The sequence below is a fragment of the Trichosurus vulpecula genome, chromosome 3 (assembly GCF_011100635.1).
Source record: "Trichosurus vulpecula isolate mTriVul1 chromosome 3, mTriVul1.pri, whole genome shotgun sequence".
Classification (NCBI taxonomy): domain Eukaryota; kingdom Metazoa; phylum Chordata; class Mammalia; order Diprotodontia; family Phalangeridae; genus Trichosurus; species Trichosurus vulpecula.
This window is the reverse complement of record NC_050575.1, coordinates 208,951,297-208,972,832: the sequence shown is the minus strand read 5'-3', so window position 1 is coordinate 208,972,832 and position 21,536 is coordinate 208,951,297. Positions and strand designations below refer to the sequence as shown.

At 35.5% G+C, this 21,536-nt stretch overlaps 1 protein-coding gene across 7 annotated transcripts in view; it reads left to right on the top strand.

Annotated features, from left to right (window-relative positions):
* Positions 1 to 21,536, top strand: part of DTNB (dystrobrevin beta) — a 351,017-nt gene that overhangs the window by 84,697 nt on the left and 244,784 nt on the right. For all 7 annotated transcript variants that reach the window (XM_036750795.1, XM_036750793.1, XM_036750796.1 and 4 more), the window contains one exon: positions 11,768 to 11,922. In XM_036750795.1, coding sequence (XP_036606690.1) covers positions 11,768 to 11,922 — 155 coding nt within the window. The remainder of the gene's footprint in view (positions 1 to 11,767; positions 11,923 to 21,536) is intronic.

Sequence of the window (21,536 nt, the reverse complement as noted above, 5' to 3'; positions counted from 1 at the left end):
TAATGTTATAATGTAGTCAAAACCAATAAAAGTGAGGAATACAAAGAAATCTAGATTTTTATTAAATAATGTAAAACTTCAAAAAAATTGAAATGCAAAAATTCAGTACACAATAACTATAACCACAGATACAAGAGGAAAAGTGCTAGACATTATTATCCACATTAATGGGCAAAGAATATTGAAAAATTGTTATGATGGTTTATGCTTCAGTTAATTTAAATGTAAGTAGTTGCCAAGTCATTTTAATTGGTATGTTGTTCAGTCTTAATCTTTAAGAAAACATTTAATTTTTAATTATGTACCCACATATATAGATCACTCTTTAACAGCTACTTATACTTCCATGCATTTTCTGAGGACCTTCTAAAAAGAAATTTTAAATTTATCTTTCATGTCATTCTCTCTCTACTGGAACATACCTTTACTTTTCATGTTTTACATGATTATTTTATAGTAATGCTATACTAAGAGCTTTTCATACAATAATAAGAAGCGTGTCAACAACAAAATTGATCTTATTACAAAAGTAAATTCCCCTCAGTTTCCTTTAAGGCAATTTAAGAAAATCCTCAGTGACCCCAATCACTGTATTAAGTACCACATTTATCCTCTGATGACAGCTGCTATTCTGAAGCTAAGGAAAGAGGGAGTGAGTACAGGGAACCAAAACAGAATGGTAAGTCAATAAATAGAACAGCTGAAACTGAGAAAACAAAGATAACCCAGGTTTGGAGGGGGCGGGGAGCTAGCGACAAAATTTCTGGGCTTAAGAAAGAAACCACTGCTTATGATAGAATGATCTAAAGTGATGACAAAAGCTATCAGATAACATATATAGTTATCCCTTCCACATCATGGGGGATAAGGGTAAGGTGGTTTGGTGTACCTTCATTCCCTATTCCTTTACAACTCCTGAAAAATATTGTTCTCACACTTACTGCCTCCTTCTCCAACAGTCTTTAATTTCACCCTGTCTCCTGTCCCATTCTTTTTAGAGAGGCAGGATGGTGTGCCAGAAAAACCACTAAATATGGAGTTAGAAGTCTTAGGTTTAAATACTAGCTATGTTATTTACTGCTTCTAAAACATTGAGCAAGTCATTCAACCTCTCTCAACCTCTGTTTCTTCATTTGAAAAATTAGGGTGTTGTAGAAACAATAAATAAAACTAAAAGCTGGTTCTTTGAAAAGACTAATAAAACGGATAAACCTTTAGCTAATTTGATTAAAAAAGAAGAGAGCTTAAAATCAAATAAAATAGCAAACAAGCAAAATATCACAACAAAATCAGAAGAAATAAAAAGAATCATCGTAGCATATTATGCACAGGTATATGTTAACAAAACTGAGAACACACGCGCAAAAATAGAGGAATACCTTCAAAAATACAAAAGACCCTCACTATCAGAAGATCAGTTTTTTTTGTTAGTTGTTTTTCAATTTTGTCCAATGTTTTGTGACCCATTTGGGTTTTTCTTGGCAGAGATGCTGAAGTGGTTTGCTCTTTCCTTCTCCAGCTCATTTTGCAGATGAGGAAACTGAGGCAAACAGGGTTAAGTGACTTGCTCATGCTGACACAGCTAGTATGTGCCTTAGACCATATTTGAACTTATGAAGAGGAGTCTTCCTGTCTACAGGCCCAGCACTTTTATCTACTGTGCCACCTAGTTGCGCAGATAGAGGTATCAAATAATCCAGTATCAGAGTAGGAAGTAGATCTAGCTATAATCTCCCAAAGGAAAAAAAAAACCCAACAACTGCTGTTTCTGATGGATTTGCAGGAGAATTCTGTCAGACTTTTAAAGAGCAATTAGTACTTACACTTCACAGATTATTCTCAAGCATTGAGAAATAATGCACCTTACCAGAATCCTTTTATGAGACAAATATAGTCCTAGTACCTAAACCAGGAAAAGATAAAACACAGAAGGAAAACTATAGGTCAGTATCATTAGTGAATATTGACTCAAAAATTTTAAACAGTATCCTATCAAATAGACTACAATAATTTATGTAAGAAATCATACTTCATGATCAAGTGGGATTTATACCAGGGATGCAAGAATATTCAAAATTAGGAAGACAAACAACATAATCGTATTAACAACCCAAACATCTAAAATCACATGATCCTCTCAATAGATGCTGAAAAAATCTTTGGCAAATTACAACATTCCTGTATTCTAAGAACTCTAAGTATGGGCATAGAGGAACCTTTTTTTAAAAAAAATATAAAAAGTGTCTATATGAAACCAAAAGCAAGAATGCCGTGCAATATTGATAAGAGCCTTTCCCATTAAATACAGGAGTGAAGCAAGGATGCCACTCTCCCCTCTATCATTTGATATAGTTATGAAATGCTAACAACAGCAATAAGATAAAAGAAAAAATTAAAGGCATAAAGATAGGTAAAAAGGAGATAAAACTATCCCTATTTGCTGATTAGCAAAGATACTAATTGAGACAATTAATAGCCTTAGCGAAGTTGCAGGCTAGAAAATAAATCCTTAGAAATCGAAAGCATTCCTACATGATAATAACAAAACCCAAGAAGCAAAAATAAAATATCTGGAGATTGACTGACCAAAGCACACAAAAGACTTCTATAGATTCAATTATAAAGTGCTCCTTAAAGAAATAAAGAACAACTTAAAAAGCTAGAGGAATATTCAGCAACTTAAATTGCTTGCAAAATATTCTGTGCTCATGCCTATACCATACCAATATAATAAAAAAGACTACTACCAAAAATTAATTTATACTTTTAATATGGTACTAATTAAATTATCATGGAGAGCCTTTATGGAACTTGATAATATAATAACAAAATTCATTTAGAAAAAGCAAAAAATCTCGATTATCCAGGAAAATAATGATAAGAAGGGATAAAGAAGTAGGGCCAACAGCATTTTCAGACCTCATACTATATTCTAAAGCTGCCATCATCAAAACCATCTGGTATTGGTTAAAAAAATAAAGAGGCTAGTAGATCCCAACAGACTGAACTGACGCCAGGAGCAACATATACAAGAGCTATAACAATGCAAAGGATAAAAATGACTACACATTAAAAAAAATTAACATGTAACAAAATTATAAAGATTAAGCAGGACTTGAATGAAGAGAAATGAGATGACACCCCAAACCCATCCCTCTGTGGAGGTGTGAGGTCCACATATTTTTGGATTTTTTTTTCAATGTATCGATCAGTTGTGTTGATTTTTCCCCCCTTGCTAGAAAATATTACTTGTTATATGGGCTGGCTGTCTGGGAGGGAGAGGCAGAAGAGTACTTGGGATAACTCTGATGATTTAAGAAATAGAAGATATCAATAAACACTTATTTTAAAAAAGGAAAAATTAGGATATTGGACTAGATGACTTCTAAGATTTTCTCCACCTCTGTGATGCTATGGATAGGTTTCCTTTTTTGAAAAACAAACAAAAAACCACTACCTAACATTCATTATAACTAATCAATATTTACATTTGACTTTAATACTTTAATCTGTTATTTAATGGATATAGGTGACTTTTCCTGTTGTCAGAGATCACAACTTTTCCATCCTTTACTCAGCCGTGTTCCCCAACTTAGTGTCATCCTAAACTTTTCACTCTCTTTTATCCCACATAGCCAGTTAGTTGCCAAATCTCATAGTTTCTGTTTCCACAACATCTCTTGCATGATCCTTTTCTCTTCTTTCCAGTTACAACAAGCACCCTATTCTAGGCCCTCACTATCTGTCAGCTAGACTACTGTAGTTGTGCAGTATCTTCCTATATGGGTTTCCTGCCTTAGGCCTCTCCTCACTCTAACCTATGTTCTACACAGCTGTCAAAAGCACAGTTGAGGTCAGACTTCTCCCCTCTCCTCCAGCTCCCAAATTCCAGAGGCATCTTGTTGCCACCAGGATTAAGATCAACTCGATTTAATGTTAAAACTTTTCACAACCCAACCCCTTCCCACTTTTCCAGTTTTCTTAACCTCCGTTGCTTTACTGCTGTGATCCAAACTCATGAGCTAGTTATTTCTGACTTCTTATAGGCTGACTTTTTTATTTATGTCACTAGTACTCTAGTCAAGAATCCAAACCTTAGTCCTCGGAAGCACTTAAGTTAAAAGAAAATGTTCAATGTTTGTAATGTTTCTGACTTGTTCTTTAATCCATTTTTCATTGAATAAAACTTTTCTGTTTCCATGTAGTTTTACTGCTGTAAATATTTTAAAGTTTTTATTTCAATTTGATTTGAAAATGTATTTTCTTCCTTTTAAATCTTATCTACATAAATTTTCTCTAACCTTTTATGTGGTCTATTTTATTTTAACTTTATACTTAAAAAGATTGCATATTGCTTGTCTTATTTTGTTCTCTGGTCTGGTTAATCCCATATTATTAAGTAGACAATTTAAATCTGTTCGCTTTTTTTTAATCTTCTTATTCATTTTTTCAGATTCTGATAGTGGAGTGTTGTGGTCCCCAACTATTATTACATTTCTGTGTACTGCTTAAATGCAGATTATTTTTCTTTATGGACTAATCAAGTGGTTTTGTACATAGAAAATTGAGAACTAGTACATATTTACTGTTTATTATTTTCTTAGCCATTGTATAATTTCATTGTTTATCTCTTGAATTTTTTCTCATTTGCATTCTGGATCCTTTTTTCCTTCAACTTGAAGTTACATGATATATTCTATAACAATTTATTACTTCTAATTTAGCTATATATCTTTTTATATTACATGTATTTTCTATAAACAATATATTGATGGGTTTTATTTCTTGATCCATTTTGTAACATTTTGTAGAAGAATTTTGACCATTGATTTTTATTGTTTTTATTAATTAGAGGCAACTAGGTGGTACAGTAGATACAGCAGTAGGTCTGGAATCAGGAAAACCTAAGTTCAAATTCAGTCTCAGGCACTTTACTAGCTTTGTGACCTTAGGCAAGTCACTTAACCTCTGTTTTTGCCAGTTTCCTCAGCTGTCAAAGTGGGACAACAGCACCTATCTTGTAGGGTTGCTGTAAGGATCAAGTAAGATAATATTTGTAAATGCTTATTCCCTTCCCTCTTCTTCCCTTTATTAAAAAATTATTGATTTTTGTTGTTTATATCACTTCTTTTTTAATATCTCCTCTTTCTTTCTTACCTAGAGAGCCACCCTTTGTACCAAAAAATACAAGAGAAACACATAGAAAAAGCATCTCACCAACTAACCAACAGATCAGTGGACTTTCACAGTATATTCTATATTCCACACTCATAGTCACCTACCTCTTCAAAGAAGGCAGGAAACTGTTTTTTCCTTATGTCTTCTTTAGGGTGAAGCTTGGTCATTATAATAACATAGTATTTAATTCAATTGCTTGTTGCATTTGATTGATCCTCTCTATCTCTTGTTTGGTCATAAACTCTTCCTTTATCCATAGATCTGACAGGTAAATTTTTTCCATGCTCCTCTTATATATTCATGATGTCATCCTTTATGTCTAAATTATTTATACTTTTGCCAGCAGTTTTTTCAAATGGTGAATACTTGCCCCCAAAGCTTGGATCTTTGGGTTTATCAAACACGAGATTACTATGGTCATTTACTACTGTGTATTGGGTACCTTATCTATTCCACTGATTCACCAGTCGATTTCTTAGCCAATACCAGATTTTTTTCATGATTACTGCTTTGTAATATTTTTTGGAATCTGGTACAGCTAGACTGCCAGCCTTCACATTTTTTTCATTGATTCTCTTTTTATTCTTGATCTTTTGTTCTTCCAGATAAATTTTGTTATTATTTTTTTCTAGCTCTATAACATTAAAAAGCACACATATGACCTTTATTCAAACAAACTTCATTGATCTTGAAGACAGGATGTATCAGAGAGCTTAAGGACCATTAGTCATGCCAAGTTAAAAAACCTAAACACCATAGTATAAAATAAAATGCATGAAAACTGCCCAGAACTTCTGAGTACAGAAGACAAAGTACCAGTTGAAAAAATATACTTCAAATTCCATGACACAGAAGTGGTTAAATCTAACAATTCCAATTACAAACAATAAGTAATGCAAGCATTATGCAGATTACCTTCAAATATAAAGGAATGGAGATTCTGATAACAGAAGACTACTCTGCCCCCAGAAATGGCAGAGAGAAGTGAAATAATATATTTTGAAAAGTAAAGGAGCTCAGAATGCAACAAAAATGGACATATCCTACAAATCTGAGCCTAATCATCAATGAAAAAAGGCAGGCATTCAATAAAAGGCATTTGAAGCATTCCTACCAAAACAAAACAAAACAGATATGAGTCTATTATTTGACTTAGAAAAATCTCAAAACCCAAGAAAGTAAATAAGTGTAAGCAAGGAAAAAATTAGAAATGAAGCAAATTGCCCTATCAGTAGACAGTATTAAAAGAAAAAAATCCAGAATTAGGGGAACACCTATTGAGTTAAAAAAGAAATGACAACAATCATGAGACTATTAGGAGATTTTTTTCTAAAAGTATATAAGCAAATAGAGTCAGAAGTGGAATGTAAAGAAATGGGAGATGTTATATTAGGGGATCAGCCTTTGAACACCATAGACTAATTTTGCAATAGCCTCTTCAGGTAAATTCAATGTATTATGTGGGATTGTATCAGTAAGGCAATAAACACAGCATCAATGATAATTGTGAATATGCCTGTGTAGTTCTGTAACACAAAGTATGAGAGACTCTCCATAAAGAAGATAGAAATATAACATTTATTCAGACACCAGAGAACCATATTCCATAACCAAATGTTTAGCTCCCACAGCCAGTTAGCTCACTTTATCATAACAGCAAGGAACTTAAAACACAATATCACAACATGGTGCCTCAGCATCCCAAAACCTCTCTGACCTCCTGCTGGGGTCTTCCCAAAAGCAAACTCACAGCACAGCTAAGTCACAGTCTGTTTCCTCTAACTATCATGATGGTGGCCATTAACAGCCATAACTGCCTTCTCTCTCTCTCTCTCTCAGCATTTCCTGTGACACAACTTGTTTTCCTGTAAGGAAGCTCCTGTCACCACATGTGACTTAGGCTTCCTGTGATGTAAGCAGGTCACATGAACTATTAATGGGTGGGAAAGATCTTCAAATCTAAATTCCTACACATGGATTAAAGTACAGAATTGGAATATACCTAAAGAGAAAGGGGAGGTAGAGAAAAAGGGGAATATGTAATGTACTCTGATCAAGTCCATGGGTAAACAATGAAAGAAAAGTAATTCCCAGAGTCTCGCAAGGATAGTAGATAAAAAATTTATTATTAGGCTTCAAATTTTTAATTCTTATACTTCCTTGAGTTTTAAATCCCTTTGTTAGTCCAGATAGGGGAGCTTTTTGTCTTTGGGATTGTTATCTCCTTTCTTCCTCTTTTCCCTTTTTTGTTGTTACGAATTTTTCATGTTTGCTAAGGCCATTTTAGTAGAAGATATGGATTTTAATGTGTTTTACACTTCATGTTGATTAGTGTAATGTACATTTTATCCCAAATTATTTCTATTATAGTTAGAAAGGTTTCTAGATGTTAAATATACATTAACATCTATGCATTAAATCTTAACATAAGGTAATAACAGGCTTCAGGTATGTTACTGTTTTCGTACTTTTTTTTGTTTGTTTTTGAGGGGGGAAGGCAGGGCAGTTGGGGTTAAGTGACTTGCCCAAGGTCACACACCTAGTAAGTGTGTCAAGTGTCTGAGGCCAGATTTGAACTCAGCTCCTCCTGATTTCAGGGCCGGTGCTCTACTCACTGCACCACCTAGCTGCCCCATGTTATTGTTTTTATTAATAATTTATTTAGTCATTTTCTTTTCTCCTGCTTGTTAGGAATATCTTCCGTGTTGTCAGTTGTTAAGAAATTTTTCTATATTTTATTTATCTTTGAAGTGAGTTCTTCTATGTGTGAATAATATAGTCATGCTTACATGGTATATAAATTTGGAATCTTGTTCCATATACATATTTACAAATTCTTGTTTATTTTTGTACAACTTTGATGCTTTTCCTCCAATTCATATTTCTTTGTGTGATTTAAATTTTTAAAATTTATAACTAAATAATATTTTCTTGTATGTATTTTATGATTATATACCTTTGGGATTAAGCTTAGAATTTCTCCTTTCTGGTGTCTTGTGTATTCTTTGTGCCTGTAGAAAGTTCTTTCATCAAAGCCACTAAGGAAAGATGTTCTTTAATTTCTTGTGTATTCTAGCTGTGGCAGCTAGGTGGCACAGTGGATAGGATGCTGGACCTGGAGTTAGGATGACCCCAGTTCAAATATGGCCTCATACCCTTACTAGCTGTGTGTCTTGAGGCAAGTCACTGAACTTCTGTCTGCCTGTTTCCTCATCTGTAAAGATGAGGATAATAAAAGTACCAAACTCCCAATGATGTTGTAAGGATAATAGGAGATAATATTTGTAAAGCACTTAAAAAATCTTAAAGCACTATATAAATGTTAGCTGTTATGAAATGCAAACCGTTAAAAAAAAAAGAAATGGAAACTATTATTTTCTTTTTTGGGTATCCTCTGAGGTTCCTGTTAATCTATAGTTTGTGCTTCTTGCTTTATCCTACAAATTTATTACTTTGTCTTCCAAATTCATTACTTAACCTTTTTATTTCTATTACTAAATGAGTTTTTCCTTTAATTAACACTCTCTCTAGTTGTCGCTTTGTCTGTCGTATTTTTTTTTGAAAACTGCTCTGGAGGCTTTTTTTGGTCCCTTAATGTGTTAACTATGCACTTTAATTTTTTCATTAGTAGCTCTTCTGTCCCATCCATTGCTGCTTCAACTTGGATTTCTGGAGGAGTTTTTATGCTTTGCAAAATATCTTTATTAAGTTGTAGGTTTTCTTTAATGTACTACACAGTTTTTCCTATCCCAGGATGGGAGTAGTAAAAGTGCCTAGGTATGACTTAGAATTTTTGGACCAGGTTTAAGATTTTGGTCCATTTATGGGGTTAGCAAGGGTTCAGGCAGTGTTTATAATCTGATTGTTAGAGGAAGGCCAAAGTAGAGTCCTCTTAGCTTGAGAAGTTGGGCAGTTTTCACGTCGGTGAGGAGGTTGGCTTCACCTGCACTACCCTACAAGTAGGATGCATAAGCCCTGTTGTCAGTTTCTGGAAAACAGTTCTGAGCTACTTCTAAGCCTGTAGCCTTCATTTTTTTCTTAAGCTTTGTTAAGGTGGGACAGGAATCTCTTCTTGCTGCTTCCCTTATATTCTTGATGGGATGACCTTTCATGTTGGACGAAAGGATTTGGGAAGAGCTGATTGCTCTGCCTTTATTATGTTTGTTTAACTTATAAGAGTTTGTCCATCTGTGATGCATAGGACTTCCTGCTGGTGTGAGTCTAATCCCTAAACTCCTACTTACTCAGTGAAGACATGGTTTCTAAATGCATAGTTATTCTTCTTCCTCCATTTCCTCAGCCTATCCTCATGTTTCTGAGGAGAATTCAGTATTAACTCTAGGTAGGAAAGGATTAACTAGCTGGTATCATAGAGGTCTTTGTTTCCAAATAGAAGGTAAAACAAATTTAGTAGAAAACTGTTACCTTGATTACCTGGCTACCCTTATGTGGACGTGGTTAGGGAGAGGGGAAAGGAAGGGAATAAGCATTTATATAGCACCTGCTATGAAACAGGCACTGTGCTAAGCACTTTCTTTTTTTTTTTTTTACAAATATTATCTCATTTGATCCTGACAACAATCCTGTGAGGTGGGTGCTATTACTGTCTACCTTTTACAGTTGAGGAAACTGAGGTAAACAGAGATTAAGTGACTTGCCCAGGGTCACACAGGTAGTAGTGTTTGAGGCTTGATTTGAACTCAGGTCTTCCTGATTTCAGGCCTAGCACTACACTACCAGCTGCCTCTGTATGGACCTTTACACTATCCCTGAGATGGAAGGAATTTGGATTTAAGGTAGTGTGATGTATAAAAAGTTCAAGAGACATAGTTTCTGAGTAATTAATCACTTGATAAATTATGCTAGTGAGTAATTAATAAAAGGGGTCAGTGGCACTCTTGAATGCCAAAGACCCCTCTTGGAACCCACTCAGCACTTATATGCCCTTAGAAGAGAGGGTGGCAATCAACAATTAATGAGAAAAATGAATATTATGAGAAGTGTATCCATTCTAATGAGGGGCTGATTACTTTCACTAAGACACCCTACCCCAAGCCTGAGTACAACACAATGGGTTTCCCCACTTGGGTGGGGTCTGAACAAGATTAAGATTGAGGAGAAAATTAATCCAATCTCATAGCAATGTCCTTCAGATGCTGGCTTGCCCTAGTAGAGAATGAGGATATAGAAAGGGAAAAAACACCGGATCTCCCCATTAATTTGTAATTTGAGAATCAATTTCTCGCAGTAGCTTTTTTATTTCAGTTTGATGTACACTGAACAGAAAATGGACATATATTCTCTGTACCTATTGAATCATACATAGTTAGTATATTTCTGTAGGCCCTGGTTTTCTTTTCTGTATCATAAAGGAGTTAGACAAGATGATCAGTAAGGGCCTTCTAGCTCTGATGTTTTTGAGTCAAATCCCTTGCATACAGGTATCATTCCTTTTGAACACCCTTCATCAACATACACTAGTATTGGCATTTATAGCACTTTACTGGTACTCAAGTGTATGTGTATATGTGTATTATATTTACACATATGTATATATATATACACACACACAAACAAAAGCATCTTTCATAAATGCAAAAAAAGATCTAAGGTACATAGATATAGGTGACTCTTATAAGCACACTCATAAAATTAAATTATTAGGTTACATTCTTTCATGGGTGGAAAAAGGGTGAATGTTTGATATAAAGTGAGCCATGGGTCAAGTAACATCAAGAAAGAATGAAAATAGATTATATCCTTGTCTGAAAATCACAGTTATTTTAAGGTACTTTTAAATTGGTGGTGGCAAGAGCTATGTAGTAGTAATGAGGTCAGAGAACCATATGATGAGGTCAGGGAACCGTGTGTTTTTAGGGGTTCTCAAGACCCCAAAATACCAACATGCCAGGTCCTGCTCGAATGAATTTCACTCAAGCCTTTTCAGCCAAAGAGAAAAAAAAAAGTTTATTGCAGATTTGCTATACTGGATAGTCTTAAGAAATCTCACCATTTGTGACACTTGTTTTCACAAGGAGGCCAGATTCAATCTACTGAGCCAGATTGAATCTGAGCCCCTTCATGGAGGCAAGATGAAACTTGTGGGAGGGATCTAGCATGGTTCTGGGGTGATGGGAGGAGGGGTTTAGGGAGGGTCTTGAGGAGGAGTCTAAGGAGGAGCTTGATGGGACTGGGATGAGGTCAGACTCCAGGAACCCAGAGAATGGGATTAAGGTGGGGGGGGGGAGAGAAGTAGTTGAGGGCTACCTGGAGAGTGTAGGGCTAAGCTAGATTAAGGGTAACAGATTTGGATTTAGGCACTTTGATAGGCTCGGGAGTGGGAAGTAGCCAGACAGTGGAGGGATAGGCTAGGTTAAGAGTAATTTAGAGTTTTGAGCCTAGCTATAATGAAAAGTTTATGGTCTCAGGCAAATGCCTAATCTAGTGGGAAGATTCAAGGAGAGTTCAAGGGTCTAAACACAGTCTAAACGCCATCAGTAGTTTGTAGAAGGATAATATGATACAATATGATATAACATAATAAACATTAACATACTCTGACTTTTTTCATTCTGTTTTGTTCTTGTAGATATTTTCTCTCAGATGTCAGATTCCAATGGCTTAATGATATTTAATAAGTTTGACCAGTTTCTGAAGGAAGTTTTGAAACTCCCTACAGCTGTTTTTGAAGGGCCTTCTTTCGGGTACACAGAGCATTCAGTACGAACATGTTTTCCACAGCAGGTGAGTCCAGTTGCTGTTATATAAGATTTTTAGGCTCTTAGTGCTAGAAGAGATTTAATCCTTTTACTTCGGGGTAGATTTGACTACCCAATTGCTTCTGAAATGGCTTCCAGAATACAAAAGATTTAGGGATGGAGCAAGGCAGGGTTGGGAGAACTGAAAAGTAAAATTGGGCCAGGGGACCATTTTGTAATCAAAAACTTTTTGTTTGTGCATGTTTCTAAAAAAGAAATCATGAAACTTGAAACATTTTAGGTTGTGATGGACCACAGCTTTCATTCCCTCTAGAAGCAACTTCCTAAAATTTAATCTAAGTTTTATAAATGGGCTGCTTTGGTAGAAGGTCCCCATACTGATGCAACTACACATCCTTTATGTAGACTCATTTTTACATTTAAGATAAAGTGTTCATACATGTCACTAGGCCTTTACTCAAAAGTTTAACTTAACTAGAAGAAGGTAGGAGATGATTATGTTCAGTAGTTCATCTGAAAAATGTTTTAATGAAATATAAATAAGCTCAGTGTGTGTCAGCAGGGTGATGTAATAGCCAAACATGCTAATTTGATCTTAGACTACATTGAGAGACATAGCATCTAGGGCTGGGTATATGACAGTCCTACTGTACTTGACCCTTGTCAGACCACATCTAGAGTATTGTATTCTGTCCTTGGCATAAAGTTTTAAGGATATTGACTAGTTGGGCAGTATCGAGAGGATAACCAGCATGGTAAAAGGTGGTGAGATCATGTTTTAGGAGGATTATTTTAATGAGATTCCTAAATATCCTTATATTTAGCCTTTTAAAAAAAAAGACTTGGGAAGGAAGTAAATAGCCTTCTTTAAATATTTTAAAGGCTTTCATATAGAAGAGGGATTAAATTTCTTCCTGGACTCAAAAGGTACAACTAGAAGCAGTGATCTTTCTTACAGAAAGACAGATTTTTAATTTTAATTTTATTTTTACTAATTTTTTTTTAGAAAAACAGATTTTTGTAAGGAAAAAAATTCTTAAGAATTAGAACTTTCCAAGAGTGGAATAGCGTTGCAGTCTAGGGGTCTTGAGAACCCAAAGATTCAGGGATAAAGGATGCAGGTTTGCCTTGAAAGAATTCAACCACTCAAGCCTTCTTTCAGTCCAAATAGTTTATTAAAATACCAGTTGGGGTGGTCGAGATTCCTAGTGATTCTACACATTTGATAGGGACTAGACTTTGTAGGGGAAAAGATTGTGGTAAGGTTTGGATGGGATTATGGAGTGGTGAATAGCCTAGGATGGGCAGGAGGTAACAGAGAATGAAAAGTTGGGCTGCATTGGGGGCCACAATGAAAGGAGAGTTGAAAGGATTATTGGGATGGGCTGATGCCTCAGGCAAACATCAGGGGTCTGGATTCAGGGGCTGGGTTCCTGAAATTCATGGGAAAGTTCAAAGGTCCAGAGCCCATACCCTGTCATTAAGAGATAGTAAGTTCAGTTTAATGTATTTCAAAGTATTTATTAAAACTTTCCTGTTTGCAAGTCACTGTTTTTTTTTTTCTTCACTAGATGTTCCATTCTACAAAAAATAAGTGTAAATAGCAATTATTTTCTGTCCTGGTTAGAAACTCTGAGTGTCTTTCCCCTCCCAGATTGATATCTTTATGCTGGTAAATTGAGCCATCTTTTGTCTCAACTCTTAACTGTCCCTTAATCTTTTAATGGGTGTTGCCTAGGAAAGACTTTAATTTAGAAAGGCCAAGGTCACCTACTACATCCAGGGCCATCACCAGTCCTTTTGACCTTTCTCTTGCCCCTGGCCTCTGATGACTGTAGGAGAGAGTGAGGCTGACGACTTTGCCCTGCTCTGCCCCACTCGTATCAATTCACTTGCAAATCAAGACATCACCCTTGTGATGTCATTAGTCCTCTTTAAGAGTGAAGAATGGACGACAACACCACACAACACTCCATTTCACATTTCCTAAACTTTGTGTGGTAGCACTCCATTCCTGCAATGCCATCTTGTTTCTTGCTACATCTTTTCCAAATTGAATGTCTCAAACTCCTGCCATGGAACTTGGCTGTTTGTTGAAAACTTACTAAGTTTAGCTGATCCTAGGCACTTAACCATGCAACATTCTCTCCTTCTTCCCTATCTCAAGCAGATCTCAATCGGCTCTCTTGTTTTCCATTCTGAAACTTGTGCTGATTGTTGAGCACCCACTGCATCTATCTGGGCCCAGTTAATTCAACCACTTTATCTTCCTTCCATGTCATTCTGCTTCCCCCTGTGTATCCTTCCAACCTCATTTCTAGCTTCTTATCTGGGGCCATGAAGATTGGTAAGATCTAGATGGCTCCAACCATCCAACCACACAATCTTCTTGCTATTGTCCCCTTTCTTCTATTACCCTTTTCCCACTTTTATTTCTAGGCACAGTAATAAAGTCAATATTACCTTTGCTTCTGGAAAGGGTCCCCTTCCCTTTGGTTGGAGAGGGTGGAGATAGAGAGCAGCTCTCGGCCCAGGCCAGTCATCTTTTCATTTTCCACCCAGATGTACTGCTCTGGACTTTGCCATCATACACCTTCACTGCTTACCTTCCCTTACCCTTACCTCCTTTCAATTTCCTTTTATGTATTGTCTTTCTCCATTAGATTGTAAGCTCTTTAGGGTCAGGAACAGTCTTTTTTTCCTTTTGTATTCCCAGTCCTTAGCACACTGTCCTGGCATATAGGTAGTGCTTAATAAATGTTTATTGACTGATTTAACTGTCCTATCATTCCACTCATCATCCCTGTAACTTAACTCTTGTATGTATTATCTCCTCCTCTTAGAATGTAAGCTCCTTGAAGGTAGAGACTAACGCTTCTTTGTATATTTTCAGTACTTAGTACTATACCTGGTACATAGTAAGTACTTAATAAACATTTTTCATTCATTCATTTGTTTGTTGAAATTTTATTTTTATTAGCTGAGATGTTTATAACCTGTGTAAATTATCACTGAATTCCTGCTAATTGTATTTTATGATGAGACTGTCTATGTATCCTTACTGGAATTGTGAGGTCTTAGCCCTGAAAAGCATTTACTCGTAGTTCTAAGGAGACACAGTTACTAAATTTGTACATGAAGTAGCATAGTGGTATATACAAAATAGTCATTAAACTGTATTTTTCTTTCTACTTAGCAAACTGGTAAAACCATTTTTTCCTAGCCAGTATTTATGGCATATGGAAGTATTTCCACATAGAAAGTTATTTTGAGAAGACATTATTTACAAATACTGTCAAATAAAATATGCATTTCCAAATGCTACTGGGCTAACTGAACATATCTATGCTTATAGCAAAGAATCTGTGCTCATGTAAAAATCTTTCATATTTACAAAAGAGGAAGATGATGAAGAAAGTGGAAATATGTCTCTCCGGCATTCTCAATCCAACTTTCCTCCTGGTGCTGATTTTGTAACAGCATTATCAAAATGGGTTCCCCATTAAATATGCTTAAGTACCCAAATACTGTTACTAGTTGTTCATAAAAGATTCTTAGCAGCTTTGTGGATGAGATGAAATAAGATTGAGAAAAAATGACTAAGATTTTTTCAGGAGAAATATCTTCTAGAACATTGTTGAAAATACAATATTACTAGAGTTCTTTACTTTATTGAGATCATTGTATTTTTTTTTGTCTAGCAGATTTTCTTTGAGCATGTTCCTTTTTAAAGGAGCATATTAAGTATATTAATAAAATCCATTCAAAGGAGAATGAATAGAGTAGTTTCTGCACAAATGTGCAGAATGAAGGAATTAGAAACCATGTCCTTGTTGCAAATTGATTCTTCTGTTTTTCTCATCATTCCCAAGACTAGTTTTAGTTCCTTTCATAATTTTCTTTTTGCTTTCTTATTTTGGTTCTTCTTATTTTTTACTTGTGTTTAAGTGATTGTTTAAGTTAATTATTTTTTATCCATTTGTGCATATTTCTCAGAACCTCTTAAAATGTTTCTTTTTCAATATTTTTGGTGTTTCAATTTTTTCATTTTCTCCATGCTATTAAAAATATATTTTAACACTTTTCTTTGAGCATTTTAAGTTGTGGCTGATTTTTACTTGTGTGATTTTGAATTATTTTTATTTGTCCAATACACACACACATACAGACACACAATGCTTTAGCTGTGGGGAAGTGCTTTAGATTGTCTTCTTAATTGATTGTCGTAATTTGGATAATAGGTCTTCTCTATCTTCTTGGTTTTTCTTGTGTGGGTGGTTAAAACAAACATGTTTGAGTGATTATGGATCATATTCAGGAATTTCTACAGTTTTCCTGGGCTTGATGTAATTAGCACGTGTCAGGGACAAACAGAAGCATCTAGAAGATCTCGTCATCTATAAAGCTGTCTTCAACTTAGATATTTCATAGATTTTCTCCATGACATTACAAACACATTAAGTGAGCATACTTTCTTCTGCTTTATGCCTCATCTGTTATTAATATGGAAGAAACATAATCTACTTTTGCATTTTAGTTCAGTTTGTCAGATATACATTATTTATTAAATGTTTAAGCATCTCTTTGGAAAGAGTTTCTATCCACACAATTGCTTCTATAAAATATTAAGAGACTTTTTCCTGAAGCCTTCCCCAACCTACATTTTATGCTAATTGTGAAGCAGATGATGAAATTATATAACAATGGTAAAACAGAAGCACATAACTTCATTTGGGATCTTTTCAGTTACAAACCAAAGAGGTCAATGTTTATAGTTGCACATTGCCTAGAATAAGATGTCTTCCTGAAAATAACTGTTCCCTCTTTTAGTATGGTCACTATTAAACAAAAGAGACACCTTTCTTCATATAGTTGACAAAAAGATATTCTTACTAGTCATTTAGTTCCTAAGCATTTATTAAGTGCTTATGGCATGCCAGGCATCATGCTAAGGACTGGGGATACAATGAAAGGCAAAAACAGTCCTTACCTTCCAGGAACTCACATTTTGATAGACGAACAGGCAAATGACTAGGTACAAGATATAAAGAGAGTATATGGAATGTAATTTCCATGAATAGGACACTGAGGTGAGTGGGATGACTAGGAAAAGCCTTCAAAATAAGGTGTTATTTGAAGTCAGTCTTAAAAGAAGGTATGGAAATGAAGAGGCAGATATGAAGGAGGAAAGCATCACAGGAGATAGACTGTGGTAAGACTTGGAGATGAAGGGCCATTTGTCAACAGCAGCAAGAAGGCCGTATTTCTGGATAGGAGAATACATGGAGGGGAATAATGTGTAAGAAGACTGGAAAGGTAGGAAGGAGCCAGGTCTTGAGCTTTAAGTAACAAAGGATTTTGTATTTGATCCTAGAGATAATAAGAAACACTGGATTTTATTGAGTATGGGATGATACAGGCAGAACCACATTTTAGGAGAATCATTTTGGCAGCTGCATAGTAGAGGGATTGAAGTAGGAGGAGAAAAAGAGTCAGAGAGACCAATTAGAAGGCTCTTACAATAGTCCAGGTAAGAGGTAAGGTAGTGGTTGTTTGAGTGGAGAAAGAGGGATGTATATGAGATACTGTACAAGTAGAAAGAATAAGATTTGGCAATTGATTGTATATACGGAAAGAGTGAAGAGTTGGTGATGGCACCATGGTTGAGAGCCCACATGTCTTGGAAGATAATGGTCACCTTGATAGTGATAGGGAAGTTAGGAAGAGAAGAGGGTTTGGGGGAGAATTCTGTTTTGGATATTCTGAGTTTGAGATGCATATGTGATATCTAGTTTAAGTTGTCAAAAGGCTGTTGGTAATTTGGGATTATGGCTCAGGAAAGAGATTAAAGTTAAATACATTGATATGGCAATCATCTACATAGAGATGATAATTGAACCTGTGGGACTTGATGAAGACCTTATCACCAAATAAGGTAGTATGGAGTAAAAACAAAAAGTGTCCAGGACAGAGCGTTGGAGGATACCCATGCTTAGTGAACATGACATGGATGAAAATCTGTGGACATTGAGGGGTAGTCATATAAGTAAGAGAGTAAGGAGAAACTAGTGTCATGAAAAGAAGAGAGGAGAGGTTGTATCCAGAAGGAGAAGACGGTCAGCATTAAAGGCGATAGAGAGGTCAAAAGGATGAAGATTGAGAAACGAACATTAGATTTATCAAGAGATCATTGGTAATGTTTGATAGAGTAGTTTTTGTTAAATGATTATGTGGGAAGCTAGAATGCAAAGGATTAAGTAGAGTTAGAGGAGAGGAAGTGGAGGTATTTAGTGTAGGTGGATTTTCTCAAGCAGTTTAGCTTAGAAAAGGAGGAGAAATAGAAAAAAGATAGCTATTAAGCATTGTTGGTTCAAATGAAGGTTTTTTTTTTCAGGATAGTGAGGTTATGGGCATATTTTTAGGCAGCTGAGATGAAACCAGGGAATAGGGAAGCAAAGAGAGAGTGGGGATGATATTGGCCACAATCTGTTGGAGAAAATATAGAACATGTAAATGGGTTGACTTTAGCAAGGAGAAAGGCCATTTCTTCATCCAAGGTAGGAGCGATTAAAGAGATAGTAGGGGAAGATATCTGAGTGATATGAGAGAAGGAAGAGGGGAGAAGGGCCCTCTCATTTGAATGGCCTTAGGTTTTTTGTCTTGTATTAAGCAAAGTTTTTTTTTTTTGTATTTATGTAGTATTTAATTTTCCCCCAGTTACATGTAAAAAGTTTTTAACATTTTTTTTTAAACTTTGAGTTCCTAATTCTCTCCCTTCTTCTCCTTCCCCCTCATTGAGAAGGCAAGCTATTCCATATAGGTTATGTATGTATAGTCATGTGAAACATATCTACATAGACAAAAAAAGTCAAGAAAAATAAAGAAAGGAAAAAAACCACAGAAGTTGCTTCAATCTGTATTCAGACACCATCAGTTCTTTCTCTGGGGATGGATAGCATTTTTCATCCTAGGTCCTTCAGAGTTGTCACAGTTGTCAGTTGTATTGCTGAGAATACTTAAGTCATTCACAGCTGATCATCTTACAGTATTGCTGTTACTTTGTACCTAATACATTTCCCTTTGCATCAACCCATGTAAGTCTTTCCTGTTTTTTCTGAGAGCATTCTGCTCATCACTTCTTATAGTACAATAATATTCCATCGTAATTATGTACCACAACTTATTCATCCATTCCCCAGTTGACGTGCATCCCCTCAATTTCTAATTCTTTACCTCCAGAAAAGAGCTGCTATAAATATTTTTGAACATATAGGTGCTTTTCCTTTTTGTTTTTTTAATCCCCCTTGGGATACAGACCTAGTAGTGGTATTGCTACGTCAAAGGGTATTCATGGTTTTATGACCGTTTGGGCATAGTTCCAGATTGCTCTATGGAATGGTTTAATTAATTCACAACTCCAACAACAGTACATTAATGTCTCATTTTTCCCACATCCCCTCTAACATTTGTCATTTACCCTTTATGTCCTATTATCTAATCTAATAGGTATGAAGTAGTACCTCAGATTTGTTTTAATTTGCATTTCTCCAGTCAGTAGTGAGTTAGAATATTTTTTCCATATGGCTATAGATAGCTTTAATTACTTCATCTGAAAACTGATTGTATCTTTTGATCATTTATCAATTGGGGAATGGCTCTCATTTTTACAAATCTGATGCAGTTCTATGTATGTCAGAGAAATGAGGCCTTTATTAGAGAAACTTGCTTCAAAAATTTTTTTTCCACAGTTACTATTGCTTCCCTCCATCCTATTTCCCCTACTCCCATTTATTCTATTCTCTCTCTCCTTTTGCCCTGTCCCTCCTCAAGTGTTTTGCTTCTGATTACACCTTCCCCCAATCTGTTCTCCCTTCTATCACCACCACTCCCTTCTCTTATCCCCTTCCCCTTCTATTTTCCTGTAAGATAAGAGATTTCTATACCCCATTGCTTGTGTTTCTTATTTCCCAGTTACATGTCAAAACAATTTTTAACATTCATTTTTAAGACTTTGAGTTCCAAATTCTCTCCCTTCTTCCCCTTTCCCACCCCCATTTAAAGGCAAGTGATTAGATATAGGTTATACATGTATAGTCATGCAAAATACTTCTGTAATAGTCATGTTGTAAAAGACTAACTCTATTTCCCTCTATCCTATCCTGTTCCCCATTTATTCTATTCTTACCTATTACCTTGTCCCTCCTCAAAAGTGTTTGCTTCTGATTACTCCCTCCCCAAATCTGTCCTCCCTTCTATCAACGCCCCCCACCCATTCCCCCTACTTTCTTATGGAGTAAGATAGATTTAGATACCCAATTGAGTGTGTGTGTTATTCCCTCCTTAAGCCAGTTCTGATGAGAGTATGGTTCACTCATTCCCTCTCACCTCCCCCCTCTTCCCCTCCACTGTAAAAGCTTGTTCTTGCCTCTTTTATGTAAGATAATTTACCCTATTCTACCTCTCCCTTTCTCCTTCTCCCAATACATTCCTCTCACCCCTTAATTTTATTTTTTAGATATCATCCTTTCATGTTTGTCTCAACCTGTGCCCTCTCTATCTCTATCTATATATCTATATATCTATATACATATATATCAAGAATGTATTAAATTCCTCCACGTCATTGAATATCAATTTTTCCCCCCATGCATTACACTCAGTTTTGCTGGGTAGGTGATTCTTGGTTTTAATCTTAGTTCCTTTGACCTCCAGAATATTATATTCTAAGCCCTTTGATCCTTTAATGTAAGAAGCTGCTAAATCTTGTATTATTCTGATTGTGGTTCCACAACACTTTAATTGTTTCTTTCTGGCTGCTTGCAATATTTTCTCCTTGACCTGGGAACTCTGGAATTTGGCTATAATATTCCTGGGAGTTTTCATTTTGGTATCTTAGGAAGTGATTGTAGATTCTTTCAATTTCTGTTTTACCCTTTGGTTCTAGGATATCAGGGCAGTTTTCCTTGATAATGTCTTGAAAGATTTAAGCAAGGTTCTTAAAAGAAATTATTAGTAGGAGCAGGTGTCACTGGAAGCTTAGAGAGACTGAAAAGTAGACATATAGTTTGGCAGTAATATAGTCTGATTTTTTTTAGCTTGAGTCTCTGTTATCTCCCTCACCTTACAAATTGATCCTGCAGTACCTTCACAATTAAGTCACCTCTAGCACACCTCTCTCCCTGTGTATACTTGATCTAATTCATCTGTTTTTTCCTGTCTTTTTTCCTTCTAGTTCCATTTATATCTGCTCTGTAAAAACATCTGAGGCTGTGCTGATTGAGACCAAATGTGGTGGTTCTGCTGTTTTTTGGTGAAAAGTTATAAAGATCTTTGCAGATATTTTCCACATTTCTTTTTGTCATTCTACTTCCTATTTCTTTGTTGCATATTCTATCCCAATCCTTAATTTTGGGTTTTTTTTTAGGGGATTGGATTTGTGATTTCCTTCATATTGGCTATAACTATGTAAGATTTTATATATTGTATTTATAGATCATGATGAAATAGAGGTGGTATTATATAATAATACAGAAATAAAAGGTCTAGGCTTGTGGAATTGCAAAAACAATAGCTTATATATGACAAAGGATTGTAAGGATACTAGATATCAAAATATGAGTATTGGAATACTCAAGGGCA